A 21,256-nucleotide genomic window follows, 5' to 3' on the forward strand; every position below is an offset into this window, starting at 1 on the left:
ACTGCTCTAGGCATGCCTCTGACCCTGACTTAACCCTGACCTTTCTCTGACCTTAATGCAGGTACCCTTACCAAGATGGACAGAAAGATAAATGGAGCATATACATCACCCCAGATGTTTACTTGTTATTCATTACTTGGATTGCTGAATTAACTAATTGGTAACACAGATGAATCAAAACAAAACAGCAAAATAGTGCAGAAAGCCACGGCTTAGTTATAACTATTCATTTGCAGTACATTCATTCTTCATTTGTTTCATTTGCTTCCTGAACTGTTGCCATTTTAAGTGTTCATCTGAAAGATTTATTAATCCCTGCCATATCAGTGACATGGTATTAAAGTGGTCTAATGTAAGAAATAAACCACATACTTGTGTCTTGTTGCTGCAACTTTACTCTCTACAAGTCTCTCAAAGCTGTAACAACAGTGGAGTAAAAGAATGAAAGACTGATAAAAGCCTCAGCCTTGGAAAAAACACAGTTAACGAGAAATGATTAGTAGTTGCAGCCACATTAGGACAGCAAGTCTATAAAAACTCGAATAAACTTATCCAGCAATTAATGTGATATTAATGAATGTGCAAGAAGAAAAAAGGAACTCATTGGGACTACACCATTGATTCTAAACCATCCTTAGCCAGGACCCCAGAATAATCATCCCTCCATTATTTATACTGCTTATCTGTTAAGGGTCGCGGGGGGGCTATCTCAGCTGACATTGGGTGAGAGGTAGTGTTCAACCTGGATGGGTCTCCAGTCAATCAGTCAATCGCAGGGCCATCAGGAGCAATTAGGGGCTCAGTATCTTGCTCAAGAATACTTTGACATGGTCACCAGGGGAAGTGAGGATTGAACCAGCGACACGTCTGTTGCTAGATGGCCACTCTACCTCCGAGCCACCAGGCACAAAGTCAACTGCAATTAAGCTATCTGAGCTTTCTCGATGTCTGTGCCTGTTCTCATCAAATCGTAAAATACTGACTACCAGAGTCAGAAACTGACTTGCTTTTTGTGTTTGTATGATATGTAGCAGCGACAGATGAAAAATCATGCTCATAGTTTTGGGAAGCATTTGCTGTCATGGCCATATACTTGGACCTAGGTCTAATACTGGAGGGACATGAAACAGGAACATAATTTGACAAGCTAGGAATGTTCGTTCATTATTTTTATTATTATCATGATCATTATTGAGGGGCAGCATGGCTCAGAGGTACAGTCTAGCAACCGAAGGGTCGTTGGTTCAATCCTCACTTCCCCCAGTGACCATGTCGAAGTATGCCTGAGCAAGAATTAAGCTCCTGATGGCCCTGCAATGGACTGGTATGTGAATATAAAACCGTAGAGCTTTAGGTGAAGAAAAAAATACTTTTACAGTTTGAAAAATTTAAACAGTATTTTGAATCTTCTTTTTTTCAAGCACAACTATTTGTTGACCCCCAGAAAGTATTTTGTGACCCGTGTAGTGGTCTGGACACCCAGGTTGAGAGCCATTGCCCCAGATGACATTACAAAACATCCTATTTATATTTACAGGTAACAAAAGAGAACATCCAAATTTGATTCCCTGACACCAGCCTCAGAGAGAGAAGACACTGTGAACAACATGGAAAACCAAAGTGGCTACTTTTAAGACATTAGGCTGCTCAGTCCTTGTGTGTTTGAAAGGCAGATTTCCTGTATCAGCCAGGCAAATGCTTGTTCTGTTCCCTGCTGGTTCCAGCAGCAGATTGTTTCTAACAGTGATGTCATCTTGATGTCATGAAGCCCTCCCTGCAACTGACATTAAACAGTGATCCCGTTGAAGTATTGATGTATCTTCTCAGTCCCAACTGATGATTGTTCTCTAACTACCCCCGAACACTGATCTCTTTCCAGAGGAGAGAGAAACACTGAAAGAATCAGTCAATTTTTATACATGTAAAGACACAGATGTTTCACATGTGGGGAGCATGTGGAAAAGGGTTATATCACCAGCATAGAAAGTACCACTCAGGTAGACTCAAGTCTGAAGCCACACAGCTAAAAAATCATGCATATGGAGCCTTGAGTGTGTGACACCTTCTTTCTTTATATTTGTACATGCAGTGTTCTGCACCTTGCAAGATACCCTGGTGTGCGTTACCCTTTTTGCCATATATCACTGGTTTATCACTGTCTGATAATGATGAGCAGCAGAGGTATAACCAGCTGGCTGAGCTGAGCCACATCCAATCCCACAATCCATCATTTATGATGCATATCTATGCACAAATTCACAGCTTTTGGGCTTCAGAAAAGCCAAAGGGTATACTAATGTTTGCCAGTTATAGTATATGATGTGCAACCTGAGACACAAGAATGGAAGAGGAATTGAGAGACACCATCTACTACTGGACTGAATCACTACCAACATATAAATGGAAATCCAATCTGAAGCTTGATCACTGTGTGATAACTGCCCTTCAGCCAAAGTCTCCACTTAGAGGTTTGAGCTGCATGGAATCAAAGCCCACTCAAGCAACCAGAAAAACTCTGGCCCTGAAATTTTGTCCACAGTTCTTGGGTCAATCAATAAGTCTATCTGACTGGATTTCCCAGCCTTCTGACCATGGGTTGGTCCCAGCCTCCTGGCAATGGGGTGGTCCCAGGCCATCAAAGACTTGAATTCTCCCACCCATCACCAGATTACACCAGGAGGCAACATGGAAAAAAGTAACATGTTGATGTGATGACGCACGCCAAACCTCCTTTATTCTCTTTGTTTTCTAGAGAGACACAGTCTCTGCAGCAACAGGGCTAACCTTCCCACTGCCTCTGGTAAGAGGATTAACAATGGAGGAGGTTGGACTACCTTTGTGTGTTGTGTGTGTGCGTTTGTGTGTTGTGTGTATGCGTCCGTGCGTGCGTGTGTGTCCTACTGTACGGTTCACTATTCTTCCAATTCCAGTATCAAATTTTAAAGGTAAAATGAAGTACAAAACTCATGGGGATGGTCTGCCACTGATCCTGGTAAGGGTTGCAGGGGGGTGGAACCTATCCCAGCAGCCAATGGCAAGAAGTGGGATTGACCCTCTCCAGTGCCAGTCCATCGCAGGGCCAACATATATAGACAGACAACCATTCACACCTACGGTCAATTTAGAGTATATAATCAGCCTAGTCCGCAATTGAATGTCATTGGACGGTTGGAGGAAGTCAGAGTACCCAGAGAGAACCCACACAGGCACAGGGAGAACATGCAAACTCCACACAGAAAGATCCTGTGCCTGAGCTGGGACTTGAACCCGGAGCCTTCTTGCTTTGAGGCGACAGTGCTGACCACTGCACCACCACATGACAGTAAGAGTCACCTAATTATAGTTAGGATGTCTCCCTTAACCTAAAAAAAACCTTGAGCGTAGTTATTAGACAATATTTTGTCCAGCTGGAGAACTTGAATGTATTAGAAAGATGTTCATATTTAACATATTTTATCATAAACTACTAGACTCACTAGTACTTAAGTTGAGGGGCAGTGTATGGGAAATGTAAGTCATGTTGCCAAATTATGGCTTCAAATCTGACCTCCTGACCTTTGTCATGTGCCACTCTGACTTTCATTGATAGTGACAGATATGTAGTAACTGATCAGTGCAAGTCACTCAGGAGGTGGAAGAAAAGGAAAGAGGTGTGAGCAAAGGTGGGAAGGATGCAGAGAGGAAGGGAAGTTCCTGCTGCCTGATGGGAGTATTGTTTGGTATATTTGTGTAAACTGTGGTAAGGACCGAGTCAGTCACAAGAGAGCCTCTCTCTCTCTCTCTCTCTCTCTCTCTCTCTCTCTCTCTCTCTCTCTCTTTCTCTCTCTCTCTCTCTCTCAAACAAAGAGGAGGGCTTGTCCACCATGATTGAGGACTGGACAGCAGTTTCAGCCGACCGGTATATGTGTATGTGTGAATGCGTTTGTGTGTGAGTGTGTATTATGTTGCTGTAGCCGTGGATTGTTTCAGAGGAAGAGCAAAAGCATGGGATCCATCATGTGTAAGTGATGAAGATTCCTTTACAGTGTTACAGGTGTGTGTGTCTTTTGGGACATTATGTCCTCTCCTTTGCGATGATTAAACTTACAACCCCAAAAAAACTGCCATTGAGTCTTAAGGAGGCAAGAACAGAAGTGAGAGGTGAGCAGGGTCCAGTCCAGAGATGTGCTGATTTCTATGTGTGAATGAAGTGTTGATACCTCTGTTGGTCTGGTCCTGTTACTGTCTGTGCTTTACTATATAGCAGTTAGATCATGTCCATCTGCTGCTCTTCTCACCATCAACTGTCATCACAGACTGTGTGGGAGAGGGGGTAATTGTTTCTGAAGGAGACTAATATTTCATGCATATTTCTTTGGTTTTATACCAACTGACGTATATGACAACTGGTTTCTATTTGATCTCCTGAAAATGTATTTGACATTTAAAAATACTGAAAGTTTTTAGTGGTTTTGCCTGAATCGTCTCTCAAATGTTGTGTAGTTAAATTGAATTTGTGAGCTTCGGTCTGAAGTGTGACCCAAATGTTGACCAGTGCAGATTAAAGATCAAATAAAGAAGGTTAGCAGACCTAATAAACTGTTTTTTTTAATGCTGGTTGAAAAGCAAATGCAAAGAAAAACAACACATAAAAATAATGGAACTCAAATATGACAGTTTAGAAGCAGAGAAGAGAACGAATCCCTCTTTTGGAAAGTAATTGGAATGAAGTGCATTTTTTCATGCTGAGAAGGACTTAAGCACGTGATATTCAACTGGAGCAGCTCCTGTAATTGTGACTGAGGATGAATCATCCTCACTGGTCACTTCTTGAAAGGAAAATACATTTCAACGAAAATAAGCCATTGTTGTTCAGGCATAGTAACTCTGAGGCCATCGGACATCTGTACAGTCTTGCAATGAGTGACAGAAATAAGTACATGCTTTTATTAATTGAGACAGATGAAAAGCAAATGATCAGTGTTGGGCACATTACTTTGAAAAAGTAATTAGTTATAGTTACTAGTTACTTCTCCCAAAAAGTAACTGTTAGAAACTGAGTTACTCCACTATGAAAGTAACTAGTTACCAGGGAAAGTAACAATTGCGTTACTCTTTTTCTAACAAGTTTAACAATGTGAAAGAATTTGTTTTCATTTTTTTAGAAAATACCTTTCTGCAGGGCAGAGATGCTCCCCTTCTCCTTGGTATTTTGCCTATGAAGGCTCTGAAGGAGTGCGAATCAACTGTTGACAACGGCAGCTTGTTTTCATCAACGTAATGGCCAATCAGTTCGTTAAGTTCTGTCTGTGTCACAAGTTTTTGTGGAGCAGGGCTGAAAAATCCAGCTTTGGCTGCTTGGATGGCGTGGCTCCATATCCTTCTTTGTTAGCAGAGGTCACTTTAGCAGCACCTGCTTGCTATCACCATTAACAGTGTCAACTGTGTTTCTGGCAGCTAGTGTAGTAGAAGCGTTTGCTGTTGAGAGGCGCTTCATTAAATTGGAGTTGCCTACATTGGACATTGACAGCCTGTTTGTTTTTGCTCTGGGACGACATAACATACACTCAACATGTACATTTTTACCTTTAACCTCCATGAAGGTAAAGTTGTGCCTATCTTGAAAACGCCATCTTTCCTAGCGACTCCGGACTCGCCATCTCTGGTAGATTGTGTGTATGCTGCTACATGCTGGGTTCGTGTGTAAACACCCGCCCACCTGATGTCTCTGGTTGGCTCAACGTGAAATCTTACTCTATCTTAGCCAATCAGCATGACTTAGGTGCTTATCTGGCCCCCCCCCCCCCACCCCCCACCAAAGGTGAAAAAAAAACACGCATTTGCGGCTTCTGTGTCTGTGTGAGCTGAGCCGGATGGCAGCTTCAATGAGTCGCTTCAGTAACGCGTAGTAACGACATGTTGGTAACGGTAACAGTGTTGTAACGATAGTCAAAGTAATTAGTTAGATTACCCGTTAGTGAAAAAAGTAACGGCATTAGTAACACCGTTTGTTTTAACGCCGTTATTCACATCATTGCAAATGATGCTCATAAAAAAAATAGACTGCGTGGACTTTAATCCTCCTTGTGATGTCTGAAATTTGTACAGGGAAAAAAAAAATCCTCCTCAGCACTCATGCATGTAAAACAGTGACATGGCAATTATTTTTTCCTCTCATGTTTGACTGAGAGTGAGGTTACCACAACAGCTTAATTTTACAGTTTACATCAAACTGATGGACACAGAGACTTTGGAAGCCACGAAACACAGAGGTTGGCAGGAAATGTCTGCTAATTTTGGCTTTAATTCCTTCCTTTTTCATATTGTCTGCAATTACATCATTGAAGTTCGTTTGTAATTAAAAGAAAAGAATCTATTTGTGCGCAGGGACTTAGCTGAGCTTGCAAATTGAATGTTTATGTTATTTCAAAGAATAGGAGAGTGTACAAAAATTTATATGACTTCTTTGGCGTGGTGGGTGTTTCAGTGAGCTAAAAGAGTCAAACACGGTCTGTCGTACATCTTGGTGGCTTTGTCGCTCTTAGCTACAACTTCACTGCTGATTGCCCCTGGTGTTTCAGCCTGATTTCCAGATCAGGATCAGGATCACTAGTATAAAGCCATGGGATCCAGCGCCCTAGCTTACTCATTGGCCCAATTCCAATCTCCACCCTCACAGACTGAGTGGGAGAGGCTATAATGGTATAAATAGGATTGGGATAGGGCTCTTAGTTTAGCATGAGAACACCAACTAGTTTGTTTGTGAAAACGGGCTATACAAATAAAATTGCCTTGCCTTGCATTTATTGCAACGGACTTCTTTATTTGTAAAAAATTTAATCATACAAAGAAAAAATGTGGCGTATGTAAATACAAGATCAACAGTAAAATAAAGGAAGACAACGATAAGATGCCTGGGGTCAATTTAAAAAGAGAATAACAGCTAGAATGTCACACTTAAAGCAGTCTTAAAGTTTTCCTTTCTCCCAGAAGTTCAACTTAGTAATAAACTGTACGCCTACTATCTGTTATTTGTCATTAGATAATTAAGTTTAACCACAGAAAATTTGGCTAATACAAATGATTATAAAATAGTGGTTTCAGAAGATGTGTCAACCCCATTCAAAACATATAGCACATGATATTTCCTGGAAATCTTCTGGTAACCACTGTCACCAGTACATAGTGCCACAATTGTATGAACCCTTACTGTAAGTCTGCATGTCTGCAGACTTACAGTAAGGGGGCATTAATGGCTTAAAATGTCGGCAATAGAGCCCTGATGCACTTGACCATTTGTCAATGGGACTGTTCTCAAGCCCTTGTGGACTTGGCAGGTAAACGCCTCTGGGAAATTGGAATTGGGCCATTGTGTCCTTTCCAGAGGTGAAGGAAGCACCCATGTGGTTTAGTTCTTGTGTTTGTCTTCCAGAAAATTCACTCCCCTGTCATCTCGGCCCTTATTTTTCCCTGCTCATAGTGGTCAGATTGACTTTATCACCATACTTCCCCTTTTTCCTCGACCTGTTGGGTGGCTAGTTGTTCTTGTTTTCTCTGGGTAAGTCTCCCTTTGTTTTCAGCTTCACACAGAAGTTTTATTTACCCTGTCCCTTGTGATGATTATTTTACCCCAGTCTGTGGTTGGGGTTCCACCCCCATGCCCTGACAACAATTTTTATCAAATTACTTTTTGCCCCCAAAAGTACAAGAACTATAAAATGCTGTCAATTTATTTATTAATGATATCAAATCAAATGGCTATGAATCATGGCAATAAGAGATTTCTGAATGAAGCTTTTGAGGTTTAGGTTCTACAAAATGTGTCTTACAGATATTCATCTTCAACTTACAGGCTGGATAATACTTGAAAGTCTGTGTCTCAGCTCAGACTGCATCCATCCGGCTGTGCTGCTGCCTCAAAGTCCTGTAGTGCAAGTGTTGAAAGAGGTGAAATCAAACTCTTCAGTTTGGAGCATCCCTCTCAGCAGGCTATCATGTGTATTTGTGCCTATCACGGGGCCAGGCATATGCTAATGTCCTGTAATAGGCTTTACTTTTTACTGCAGAGATTATGACAGAGAGAGAGAGAGAGAGAGAGAGAGAAAGAGAGAGAGAGAGAGAGAGAGAAAAAAATACCTTGCTGGCTCTGCAGGTACACATACACGAGCAACTGCAGAAACAGCACTGCCTCAGGCTGGATCAGACAGCCAGGACCTACAAAGACTCACTCACTCTCTCTCTCTCTCTCTCTCTCTCTCTCTCTCTCTCTCTCTCTCTCTCACACACACACACACACACACACACACACACACACACACACACACACACACACACATGGAAGACAGGTGAGTGAAGATGGATGCTACAGGCGGGATGCAATACCAGACCCTTCACAGCTGCTGTCCCAACTGTGGCAAATATGGAAGAACATATTCTACTGTGCGGATATCCGTTGCTGAAATGGAGTCTTTCTATCACTTGTTGGAAGTCTGTCAGCAGACTGCATCAGCCAGTCTAAGTATGTTTTCTCATCGCTTAATTCTCACATCCTTAATTCCATGGCTGCCTTTGACATGCCTATTTTTTGTCTAGTCAGGTATCAGTATCTAAAGAATATCTTGTTTCTCTATAAGTATCTGCATCCTCCTGCAAAGTAATCGTGAAACCTCAAATTTGGCTCAACAACCTGGTGTTGGCTTCATGTAGACTGTCAAGGCTTCACCTCTGAGACCCTGCTTAAAGGCTTGACTTTGAGATCCTGCCTGTAGGCTTCGTCCTTGCTGGACATCAGTAATGATTTGACCCCATCTGACTAAGCTTTTGATATTGAGATCAGTTCAAGCGGTCAGTGTCAGATGGCTCCATCTCCTGCATCCACAGATGTCATACAGGTTTGCCCAAACTCCTTCCCCTGTAGACCCAGAGCCCAAGAAGTGACAAATGACAGGCCCAAGACCCACAATCTTGGACTTTTAACTTATTAGAATTAATTATTCGAATTAATGACTCTTTCTTCTTACATATTACTCCCTGAGCCATTATTTACACTACTCATTATATCATTTTTCTGCTACAACCTACAAATTTAGTGTCCTTAAAATTCAAGCCAGAAACACACCAGGTCTGTAACATTGTGTTGCAACTGCTGTTGCAGTCAGTCATCACTGTAATAAATTGGAGCAGATACACCGACCACATTATTCACCTATTATAATGATAGTAATGATAGAAGCTCCTCTGATCTGGATTTTTTTTTTTGGGGGGGGGGGGGGTACAGCAGATGGAACAAACCAAAACAAAAATAACAAATAATAACAGCCACGTTCTGAGCATCCCTGATGTATTCAGTACACCTACCTGTTTGTGACTGTCAGGGTAACTGCAGGAAAGCACAGCTAAAGCTCATTTATCAACTCGTTTTTTTCTCTAGCAGTTGGACCTGTCAAGGTTATAGACTGGAACAAAGGCAGCCTTAGTTTTGCTAGTCCCACCAACAGAGGGCTCACCTTTTGGTATTTCCTTGTTGTTGTGCAGTCATAGTAAGTGTTTCCTGGCCTATGACATTGTATTATTTACTGTATAAACAATCAAAGTACTACTGTCATTATTTCCATTTAACAACAATGGTCTTGAATGTGAGTGTTCCTATTCTCTAAACTAGCCTACTGCTTGGTGACATGCAAGTGAAATGATTATGGAAATGAAATTGTGACTGGAGTAGCAATTTCAAAATACAGTGCGAGAAGGCAGTCTTGGCTATTGGCCTTCTTTTGCCAGTAATATAATTGAATAACATAATTGACATAGCAGGCAACCTGATAATATTAGCAAGGGATGGAATGGTTCAGTAAGCCCAGGGTTAGATTTGTATTTTTTTGAGGGGGGGGGGGGTGTAGTTTCAATTTGTTTCATTCTGCTTTATAAATTGTGTAACAGAAAAACATCTCCATCATGAGCTGAAAATATAAGATAACATCAATATAGCTGCTACTCTGTTTTGCTGTCATTTTTGGTCACCGTTGCATTGACCCCTGTATGCATTTTTGTTTTTTCTCAGCAAGAGTGATACTAATGAGCAATCTGTGTGTGTATGTGTGTATGTGTATTGGAAGGTGTATTGCTGCAGTCTTGTGGATGGACGTTTCACATATTTAAGCTAACATTGTTTTTCTGTTGTTCTGTTAGTATTTAGAGGGGCGAAGCCAAGCAGGTAGCCAAGTGAACACAAGTCAGTCATCAGTCAAAGACACACATCATACCTGCTTGGGCTTACGGTGACACGTGTGTCGACTGTCTTGCACAACAGATTACTATCATCTGCACTAGGTCATCTCTTCAGTTTGCTGTTTTAGTTCTGTGTGTGTCTGTGTGTGTGTGTGTGTGTGTGTGTGTGTGTGTGTGTGTGTGTGCGTGAGTGAGTGTGTGAGAGAGAAAAAGAGAGAGAGAGATAGCGACAGAAAGCAAGAGAGAGCGAGAGAGAGACCTGTTATCAGCAGATCCTGTCAATAGACATCCTCTGATTGTTTTCTTGCACTGACGCCTTTTCCTGAGAGCCAATAGGAAACCCCCCTCGGACCTTGAGGAACAGCCACCCAAAAATAACACAAACTTTGTTTAGTGTGTGTGTGTGTGTGTGTGTGTGTGTGTGTGTGTGTGTGTGTGAGAGAGAGAGAGACAGAGAGAGAGAGTGAGAGAGAGAGTGTGATAGGTGTGATAGCTGTTAACTCTGCTTGTCTTATTGAAACCATGTAATATTGGAGAAACTGATGAGTCATGGATATAAACGAGAAGTTTTCCGACTGAGAAAGTGGAGTGAAAAGAATGAACTCACAATGGTGAGAGGGAGATGAGAGAGACACACTCTCCCAAAGAGATCTATGAACTTATGAGAGTCAGCCAGTCAGCATGAGTTTGTCTGTGTATGATGGTTTTTGTCATCTATTATAGACCTTTTCTGGTACAAGCACAACCCTTATCAGGACCCTTAGTCCTTGAGGGGGCCAAAATGTCTCTTAATGGGGCGAATTGTAATTTCTGAGGTTTTGGTTTATGTTAAGGTTCATGTGGGAAATGAGGTCAGCATCAAGGTTACATTGCAGTATGTCTTTCTATTTTACTCCATGGAGCAGACACATGGGTCCCATACAGATGGCATATCACAGATTTGGAGGCCTTCCACATAAGATACCTCTAAAACATCTTTGGCCTGTCTTGGGGAAACTGGATCTCCATTGCCACTGTTCTCACCATGATCCGCTTCCATTAAAAAGGAGCCAGCAAAAGCAAAAACACCTGGACTGGATAGGGCATACTATCTACACGCCTGACCATTGTCTACTGCCTCAAACCCTAAATGGACAACTCAGTGAAGCAAAACAGGATAGAAAAGGCATTTCAAGGACTAGACTAAAGCCCGTCTGAAGCACTGCAACATAAACCCCCTCCACCTTTAATCCCTGGTACTCGATAGATCAGCCTAGCAGGGCACTAGTGCTAGAGTTACATCATACTAACCAACAGAGAAGGTCTCAAAAACAAGCCCAACACACCAGAGGATGGCCGCAACATCTAGGCTTACCTGCGCTACCTGTGGACAATACTTGGCTGAAAGCATCGACCCTCACAGCCACACGAGTTGGCATCAGCGTCATGACCTTAACCTTAACACGAACCCACCAGCATCGCGTCCCCCTCCAAGTGTCATCATCAGACACAGTGGACAGCTACTCAGCTACTTCATGAGTGGGAATCTGTTAAGAGTTTTGCAAAAAGGGGCAACGAGGTGTGTGCGTGTGTGTGTGTGTGTGTGTGTGTCAGGTGTTGCTGTCGCTGGTGAGGAAAGAGGTCATGAGGTATTCAGGCCCTGCAGGCCCATGTTTCATCGGTCACATGTTGACTCCATCAGCACACTAACACACCAGCCAACTGTAAATGTTTTGAAACCACAGTGAAGAAGAAAGAGTTAGTTCTTCTATAACTCTACTCTGAAATTACACAAGCCTTCTCATAAGAAGAGTGTCATGTGAAAACATACTCAAAATGGAAGTTTGAAGTATGAGAAGCGAAGGAGAAATATGCTAATAGAGTACAGCAACACTAAATGGAGAAATGACCATAATCTATACAAGGCTTGAGTCACTTTACGTATATAGATAAATCTACATATCATAGAAGACAGTGACATTATGATGACCCACAGTGGAATGAAGGTTATAAGGAAGAGTGTTTTGACTGATTCACCAAATATATTAAAGGATCTATGAATGGAATCTCCTCCATTAAGAATAAAGATTTTGGCCATGAATACAATTTAAAAATTCTCTATTCAAGTTCCATTAAAAATTTAATCATAGAGAAAAAAGAACTCACACCCACCAAAAAAAAAAAAACAATGGCACTTATCATGCCCCTCAGTAGACGGTGGAGGGCAGCACTATGCCTTGGCTGCATGGAACCTGCAGGAAATTAAAAGACGAAGAACAAATTGAACTCAGTCCTTGTGTAAAACACTGATGGAGGCAGATGAAAACCATTGTTGGCCCCCTTGTTTCTAGAGGGATTGTATCCTGAGCCCTAGTAAAAAGCATTTTGAGAGACAGACCATAAAAGTAATGGAGTAACAGAATAATATAACATGTTTCCTATAAAACTTCTGTATGATTATTACATTTACTGTTTCCAGTAATGTGCTCCCTCCCAAAACGGGGCAAACAGACCTCTTGTTACTCATTATGGCTTCATATTGCACTGGAATAAAATCCCAGGGAATAGAAAAAGATCCTATTGCCATGATAAATATCAACTTTGCCACTTTGACCACATACTCAATCTAAATTAAACACAGAGACTGTACTTGTATTTATACATCTCAGAGGACAGTATTTTGTTATTGGGTATGCCAGATGTCATGCTTAGTGACATATTATATATAAAATATTGATTAGAGCAGCTTTTAGATTCATTTTTAGTTGATCTATTCTTTTCTTTACAGTTTTTTGGAGTTGTTTTTCATTAATATTATATGCCAATATAAAATCAATAACCATAAAGCACACTTGTAGTGTCTTCTTATCAAATAGAGACTGTGGATGGTTGAACAGATTGAGATAGTTTCATCCTTATACACTGTAGAGTTGTGGGGTTGGTTCAGCACACAGACAATCTAATGTTTCATCAACAACAAAGCAGTGCAATCATTTTCATCTCAATTTTTCCTTTACTCAGTGATGATTTACAATGGGAGAGCACATATACACAGACGTCTGGGAATAAAGTCATGTTTATGTTCTTGCAGGAAGTAGGTCCCAAAACACATCTGACACCTTGATCAGCATTGTATTGAAAACAATGTGTGTGTGTGAGTTAGTGTGTGTGTGTGTGTGTGTGTGTGTGTGTGTGTGTGTGTGTGTGTGTGTGTGTTTGTATCATTGGATGGTGGTATGTTTTTCATTCACACACTATGAGAACAGGCCAGCATGGCTCGGAGGTGGAGAGGCCGTCTAGCAACCGAAGGGTCGCTGGTGCAATTCTCATTTCCTCTGGTGACCATGTTGAAGTGTCCTTGCGCAAGCTACTGAGCCCCTAATTGCTCTCGATGGCCCTGCAATGGACTGGCGACCCATCCAGGAAGTACCCCACCTCTTGCCCAATGTCAGCTGGGATGGGCTAAGCTGATGTTGAGCTTGAGATGGCTCTCCTCCAACTAGTGGACAAAGCTCCCCCCCACACACACACCTCTGACTTCCACCTCATCATCCTCGCTAATACAGCTGACAATGGAGGAGTTGTCAGAGAATTTCTGGGGATGACACTTTCTGGAGTTGTGTCTGAAGTACAAAGTGTAGATGGTAAAGAGGAACAGTGACAGCAACGTTCCTTGGGGTGCATGAAGTGCTTCCTGTCACCACATCAGACAGTGTCCCCTGCAGTCTGACATATTGTGGCATACTGGATAAGTATGGTCCTGATACCATACCTGTCCCTGATCCAGGACACCATGTCATGGTCAACCTGCATGGCATGAAACGTCTGTCGTCCACACCAACTTTGGTGCTCTTTTGGTGCGCTTTCATGACCCCTGTATTATGACAAATACACTCTGAATTTGATCCTGTCTATTTTATGCTGTATTAACAAAGTGCAAAATACTTTTACCAGTGTCCCTCCTCGCCAGCCTGTTTGATTAGCAAATAGATTAAAACAAATCTGAAAAAAAATTGAATAAAACATAAATAGAAATAAACATATAGAACATGTAACATGTTTTTCAGGATTGCAAAACAACAAGCAACTACAAATATTCTTTGGAATATAACAATCAGTGCAATCATTTTTTCACGCTCTGCTTGCAGCCTTTCATTTTCTGTACTACTTGCTAGCGTTTCTTTTTTTTGCGCACCGGTGAACTGGAGTCTGGGTAGCATCCATGATTTTTTTTTAATCCATGCGGCTTTACGGGAGTATTGCGGAAACAGTATCAGTGCTTCTCATTGGTTAACAAGAAGCACATGATTCCAGACAGGCAGAGAGAGAACAGAACAGCTGGTAGCAGTCAGAGAGCTGTGTGATTTCTTTCATTATAAGAAAATTCACGCTGGCATAGATTTTCGTGGATAAGGGACAAAGTGTGTCCTTTATCATGAAAAAGACATATTGGCAACCCTACCTCAGACTGTAAAGCAGTGTCGGCGTCTGTGCCACTGTCACTCATGTTGCTTTGTTATGGTTGTCTGTTGTTTTCCAGTATCTTCTTCACAAGCAACCGTACCTCGACCAATGACAGAACCCTAGTAATCAGGATGTTTGGGTGGGAGGGGACTGTGCCATCATGTGGTCCAGGTATTTCCAGCAAGGAGGAGGCGAGGTGAAGGGACCAAGTTGTCATGCTGAAGAACTCATTGTTCCTCAGCTAGCAATTGTGGGAGGGAACGTAAAAAGTTCTCGTTGATTAAAGGCTTTATCTTGGTAAATTACTAGAACCAGGTTCTGGAGTAAGGTTTCACCAGCCAACAGACATTAACCCTCTGCACCGCTCCTCAGGAAGTATTTCTTGTCAGTGCATAGAATAAACATTTTCAAAACATGCATGTTTAGATATTGGTCTCCAAGCAAAACCTTACAGTTTCTATTCACTCTCTAATACTACAGTAAAGGGAAGTCTGGGGTTCTTGCTGGAACTGCTTCCTCCACAACCCAAATTTGGATAAGTTGTTGAAGATGGCTGGATGGATATTCTTTTGCAAATTCTTCTTTCAGCATTTTAATTGTTTTGGAAACTCATTTAAATTGGATGTATGTGGCTTAAGGACACCACCTGGTCGATAAAGGTTACAGTACTACTGTTTCACATTTTACCTGCCAAGCTAGAACCTCATGCAAGTACACACCTTCAGACATTACTGCAGACTACTCCTCTCGAAGACTGCAAAATGAAACACACATGACCAAGCCCGTGTGTAGACTCTCTCTCTCTCTCTCTCTCTCTCTCTCTCTCACACACACACACACACACACACACACACACACACACACACACACACATACGCACTGTCCAACCCCGTTCTCCTCCACCCTCGGTCTCTTTCTCCTTCTCTAATGTCTGATTGGCTGTTGGCTGCTATGAGCAGCTACAGCTGGAGCTGGAAAAACTGATCACAGCCGCCCATAACAGCTACAACACACACACAGTCTACAAGGCTCTTCTCGGTGTGTGTGAATGTGTGTTAAACAAGAGAATATATCAAGGGAGTGCTTTTGTTTTGTTTTTCTGGACGTGTGGAGCAGCCAGAGTTGATGATGAGGATGGTCTGGGTGATGAAGAACTATCCTGAGATAACTGTCATTTATTGGGATTAGCACTTCAGCTGGAGCGAGTGCTGGGGCTAGGAAGCATGAAGAGAGCCAAACATGTTATAGGTAATGTATCCACAAACTCAGTCAAGAGAAGCCATATGTTCACAGTATAAACAGTCGTGTGTATGTGTGTATGTGTGTGTGTGTATGTTCAGTGATGAATGCACTTTCAAACATTTGTGTTGTCAGCCACACTTTTCTCTCTGCTGATTCTGTGTCATGTTTTTTCATCTCACCAGTCTCCTCCCTCACATTCGGCTGGTTTTGTGATGACTTTGTCATTTCTTTCTTGTGTTAGCAGCCAATGATTCATCTCCAGCTTTGTCTCTGCTTCATATATTGAGTCTGCACCAAGATACTGCTCACCTACTTGGGTTTAGTGATGGATTTTTCTATTATATTATAATCAGGAACACGCAGTGATACAAAGTAAAGTAGCCTTTCTTGTAGTTGGCCTCTGGCATACTAAGTCTCTGGAATGTGTTGAGTGTATGTTAACCTCTAATACTCAGTGGTTTTGGTGGTCTTAAGCATTCCTGTGGCTGTACTGGTGGTAGTAAACTCACCGTGCAGTGTGCAAGACATAACCACTGCAGGACCAGCTTCATATTACTGTTGTAGCTCTATGCTGATGAAGGACTAGAGCTATATGAAGAGGTCCTGCTTAGTTACTGTTGTTGCGTTGGAACTGCATAGACTGTTATTCCATAAATACGCAGTGACTGGAACAAGAAGGGAGACTGCAGAAAAGCTTGAGCTTTACTAAACATTCAGTATTAAGGTTCCCGGTCCTATTTTTTACATTGATTTGGATGCATCCCATATGAAGCCCTTACATTCATTAAGATTGAGTTGATATCAGGTGGGAAATGTCACTGTAGCTAAATTTGCATCTTTGTAACATTTACTTGTTAAAAAATAATCGCTCCAGTATGTTGTATCTTCTGTTCCAGGCAATAATAATAACCAAGACATCATCTGTCGTTGGACATTGTCACCTGACATGTTACCCACATTTGATTAGATATTGTCTGCAACCAATTTCACAAAGTTTTGCAACTGTTGTGTATGCATTTCAGACAAGTTTCACAAGTGTAGCCTAGCCCTGCAGGTCACTGGCACCTCAGCTCACAGCTTTGGGCAAGCAGGCAAACACAGACTGGACAACAAATCCAGCACTCAAATAACACACAGCCCATTGTGCCTGAAGATGTCTTTGCCATAATCAGCTGTGGCTAGCGGGTTATGTTTTAGTTTCTTTGGCAGAAACTAAAAGGCTAATTTGTTATATTTGTATGTGTGTTGTTGGCTTGCTGGTTGGAAGTGTAGTGTATATACTGTATACTCTAATGTTTTAACAATCTAAAATGTGTCATATTTCTAGATAAGAGATACTGACAACATGTGTGTGATTAAGTCTGAGGAGAACTCTGCTGAAGCAGTGACAATGAAGCACATGGAGCTTATAGGAAGAACCAATAACATTCAGGCCACAAGCTGGCTGCTCTAACCTTCAGAACCTTCAGACTGACTCACAATCCAGTGTATCACATGTACTTTCAGTTGAAAGGAAAATTTGACAAAATGGTCTGACAAATGTTCAAGCATCAAATGACACAGTGGTGGCTTTAATCATTCCAGGATAAGTTGATGGAGATCCCTTTGTCTTGTGACTACAATATGATAGAACCGCTGAACCTTTTGTAAATCCGTCAAAATTTTAGATTACAATTTATTGTTTGCTATAGTAGGATCTGGGATGATATTTTTGGAAAATAAGCATTTTTCTGAAAAGTAGCACAACTAACAGTTAAACGGCAGTAACAAAAAACAGCATGAGGATGACTCTATGACTTTTTTTGTTTGTTTTTTTTAATCTAATGTGATATACCCTGGCTGTATGGGCTACTGTAATGAGCAGCACAGCAGACACACACACAGTGTGTGTGTGTGTGTGTGTGTGTGTGTGTGTGTGTTGCCATAGTGATAAGGGGATTAGGCAAAATGGATGTATGGATGATCATTATTATTGTTATAGCAAGCAAGGGTGATCTTAACAAGTGTCTTTTTCCTGCTGTTTCTGCACGTTCACCCTCCAGAAACACACTGGTCTCAGAAGTGTTTACTGGTGTCTAACTTCCTGCTCGCCACTCTGTCTCTTCACTTCTCTGTCAGTTTCGAAAAAGAGAGTGTATCAGTGGAGCCTTGAAGTGGCTGTACATCATGTCTGTCTGCACCGTCTCCCAGCAATACAGAGCATCCTCTCTAATTTTGCTTGCACAACACTGCTGTTCCTGGACAGCTAGGGAACCCTTCCTCCTCATCCTCTGTCATGTTTAAGGGGGTTTTGCAGCAGTTTTTTGCTGCTCATTTTCCTTCCTTGTGCCAAAAGTGAATTTTCATAATATGTGTCCCATTTGGGCTCCCTCTGTAGCAGTTGATATTATTATTGTTAGAGGGATGAAATCATGGGTATCGTCCAGGGTTTGGACTTAAACAGATATAAACTCTAATGTGTTCTGAACACAGAGGAACTCTGTGAGATATGATATACCTCTTCTCAAATGGAAGGTTGAGTAAAGTGAGTAATTTTGTTTGGGGTAGTCTGCTGATGGATATTTTGACTTTTTGCATTAAAAAAGCACACAACAATGTAACATTAATCTGCTGACTACAGGTGGGAAGCTCGTCTATACGAAGGGCATAAAACACTGTTAATTGTGGAAACAGGGTTTTGGTCTTACCTTCACTTGACCTAACTAATTGGTGCTGTAGTTTTACCTCAGGGAAAAGCTTTGTACTGATGTATGTAGTTTTTATACCTATCTTTATGAACAAGTCCACTCACTGCTTAGAGATGTCAAGGTGAAGGGGATTTAGCTGTAAAAATCAGGTGTAAACCATCAAAGGAGCACGGAAATTTAGAGCACATACTGCAGATTATGAAGTAATATCAATGTAATGAGATTAGTTAATCTGGGACGGATTAACTATATTTGTTTAAGACTCAACATCATTGGAAAGTGCAGACGGATCAGTGCTCATAATGCTGTGGACTGAAATGAAGTTCAGCCACTTTGTTTTATAAACTGTTAAAATAACATTGAAAGATACTAATTAGTCATCAGAAATTGAGTGATTCAATGCAGCACTGTTAAAAGGGGAATGACCTTTAGAATGCATGGGAAAACCAGTATGTTGCAGTAGACCAAAACTGCCAAGGCAAGATGCATGATGACGAAATCATCCAAGCGTATTATATCAGGAGATGTAGAACCTATGTGATTTAGAAAAAAAATAATTGATTTAAGAAACCATTGTTGAGCTTGAGTCGTCAGTAAACTGTTGATTATATAGTGGGAACTGACCCATTGATTTGTAGGCCAATTGACTCTGATGAGGTATTCCCAAGAAAGACAGAAAAAAAGACACCTAATGGCTGTTATTATTATCATGTATGTCATCTCACATAGCCAGATGTCCCTCCATGCCACTGTGCCTGCTTAGGACAGACATCTGGCCCCACCTTTCATTATTTTGTATGAGAAAAAGGTTGTGGCTTGTTTGTATTTATGTAACCCAAAATGATAATGGTAAGCCCAAGATGCAGTGAAAGTGCATATATAACGGTGGGGGAGAACAACTCTCTATCTGGGAAACCTGTTTATAGATTCATATTTGTGTATATCTTTATAACTATTGAGTGAATTAAGCCAGATGACCAGCCCTATTTTAGGATCCAATCTTCAACAAAAATTACTATTTTCAGTGTGTGGGTTGCAAGTTAGCTAGTTTGTTTTTGTTTCATGTACAGTGGGGGACTATGAAAACAGCAGAGAGCAGAAATAATCCCCCAATGATAGACCAAAGTAGTGCAATCTGTTAGTGAAAGGAGTGTCGATGCTCCATAGCTTTCTGTTTATTAGTCTAGAGTATGTTTCCTTGTTTCTGTGGTAAAGGTCTCTGTCAGCACACCTCCCAACAGCTACCCTGCCCCATCCCCCAAACAAGCATGTTTTAGAGTAATAAAGTACAGCCAGTATTAATGCATGTCTTTCTTCTCAGTGACAGAGAAAGGTTTGTTCGCTGCACACTGAGCTTAGAGCTTCAGGGTGCATGGTTGCCATAATGACCATCCAATCAGCAGGGGAGGGAATCATGCACAAATACACAGACACACGCGCGCACACACACACACACACAAAACACAACACAACTATTCCTTGAGAAATGACATTTACTTCATAGCTGCAGCATAGCAACATGTTTGCAGCATGATCCTTAAACTTCCAGCCATTTCATGTCAGCTGCAGTGGTCCATAGCTGATAGGAAAGGCTGAGTAAGGCTTTGTTCCAGGCCTGGACCCTCACATATGTATGTCTTATATTGATGTTCCTGTTGCTGTGTAGTTTTCCAGCTGCTGAAAAAGCTGGAAAACTACTCTAAAGTCTGGGAGCAGCTTACATCTGCTATCTAGTCATTTGGTCTCAAGGTGGAGGGGCTGTGCGAGTATGTGTATGTCTGTAGGTCAAAGGTCTCATCAGTGTGTCTCTACTTGCAGATGAGATCATGCAGCAGGAGATCAGGCCCCTGCTGGCTGTGGACATCATAGAGCAGCTTCATCGCCAGTTTGCCTTGCTCTCAGGTGAGTTATCAATGTCTCACACTATCTCCCTGTTACCAGATGGAGTTGCCCGCTCATTGGCATGAATTGACGTTCTGAAATCGGGAAGTGAAACCAGGGTTGAGTGGTTGAAAGGTCCACCTTGACTTGTATTTCCTTCCCAGCCTCAAAGTACATTCACACTTCTGTCTCTTGTACTGCATAGGTTTTCAGCCTCTCTCATCTTCTGGACCCTCATTTAGATTAATGTTGTTCAAAGTGGACCCTTCCATTTTACACAAGCATTTGATCATGGGCAATCTGATCCAGCATCACTCTTCATTTTAGTTAATCACTCATTTTAGTTATCAAGTAAATATATATACAGTTTGATTAAAGCTTTTTAAAAATTTGAAAAGTTTTAATGTTTTAAATATGTGATAAAAATGGACTGGAACTGAAACCCTTCTTGTCCTCCTGTGCACCACTTCACCTTCATTCATTAATGTCAGCAAATGCTTGTTCCCTCTGTTGGTATGTTAGTTACTAGGCTTAGTTACTAGGTCATACCACTGACTTAATCTTCACTTTCCTCTTCTCTTCAAGCTGGCTGACTTGAAATGCTGCTGATTCAAGCTGACTCTGCATCACATTCCCAGCACTTTCTATGGCTGTGTGTGTTTGTATATACATGCGCATGTGTGTGAGTGAGAGAGACAGAGACAGAGAATCACAGAGTGAAGAATTGTTGTTGTTCCCCTGGGCTAGTCTTTCTGAAAAAACAGGAAGGAATTAAGGTGGGATCAAGTGAACTGGTCCTG

General features: G+C 41.5%; 1 protein-coding gene across 12 annotated transcripts in view; it reads left to right on the forward strand.

Annotated features, from left to right (window-relative positions):
• The window catches only part of mcf2l2 (MCF.2 cell line derived transforming sequence-like 2), a 109,067-nt gene that overhangs the window by 8,717 nt on the left and 79,094 nt on the right, over positions 1-21,256 (forward strand). For 8 of the 12 annotated variants that reach the window (XM_086225290.1, XM_086225297.1, XM_086225293.1 and 5 more), the window contains exons 1-2: positions 8,156-8,497; positions 20,394-20,477. In XM_086225290.1, coding sequence (XP_086081416.1) covers positions 8,335-8,497; positions 20,394-20,477 — 247 coding nt within the window. In that variant the 5' untranslated portion in view covers positions 8,156-8,334. Of the gene's footprint in view, positions 1-3,871; positions 4,034-8,155; positions 8,498-15,652; positions 15,895-20,393; positions 20,478-21,256 lie in introns of those variants that run through there. The other 4 variants (XM_086225295.1, XM_086225298.1, XM_086225294.1 and 1 more) reach the window with 4 other exon arrangements.

Source organism: Aulostomus chinensis, chromosome 14 (assembly GCF_037954235.1).
Source record: "Aulostomus chinensis isolate RoL2024-O1b breed Wild chromosome 14, RoL_Achi_v1.0, whole genome shotgun sequence".
NCBI classification, from domain to species: domain Eukaryota; kingdom Metazoa; phylum Chordata; class Actinopteri; order Syngnathiformes; family Aulostomidae; genus Aulostomus; species Aulostomus chinensis.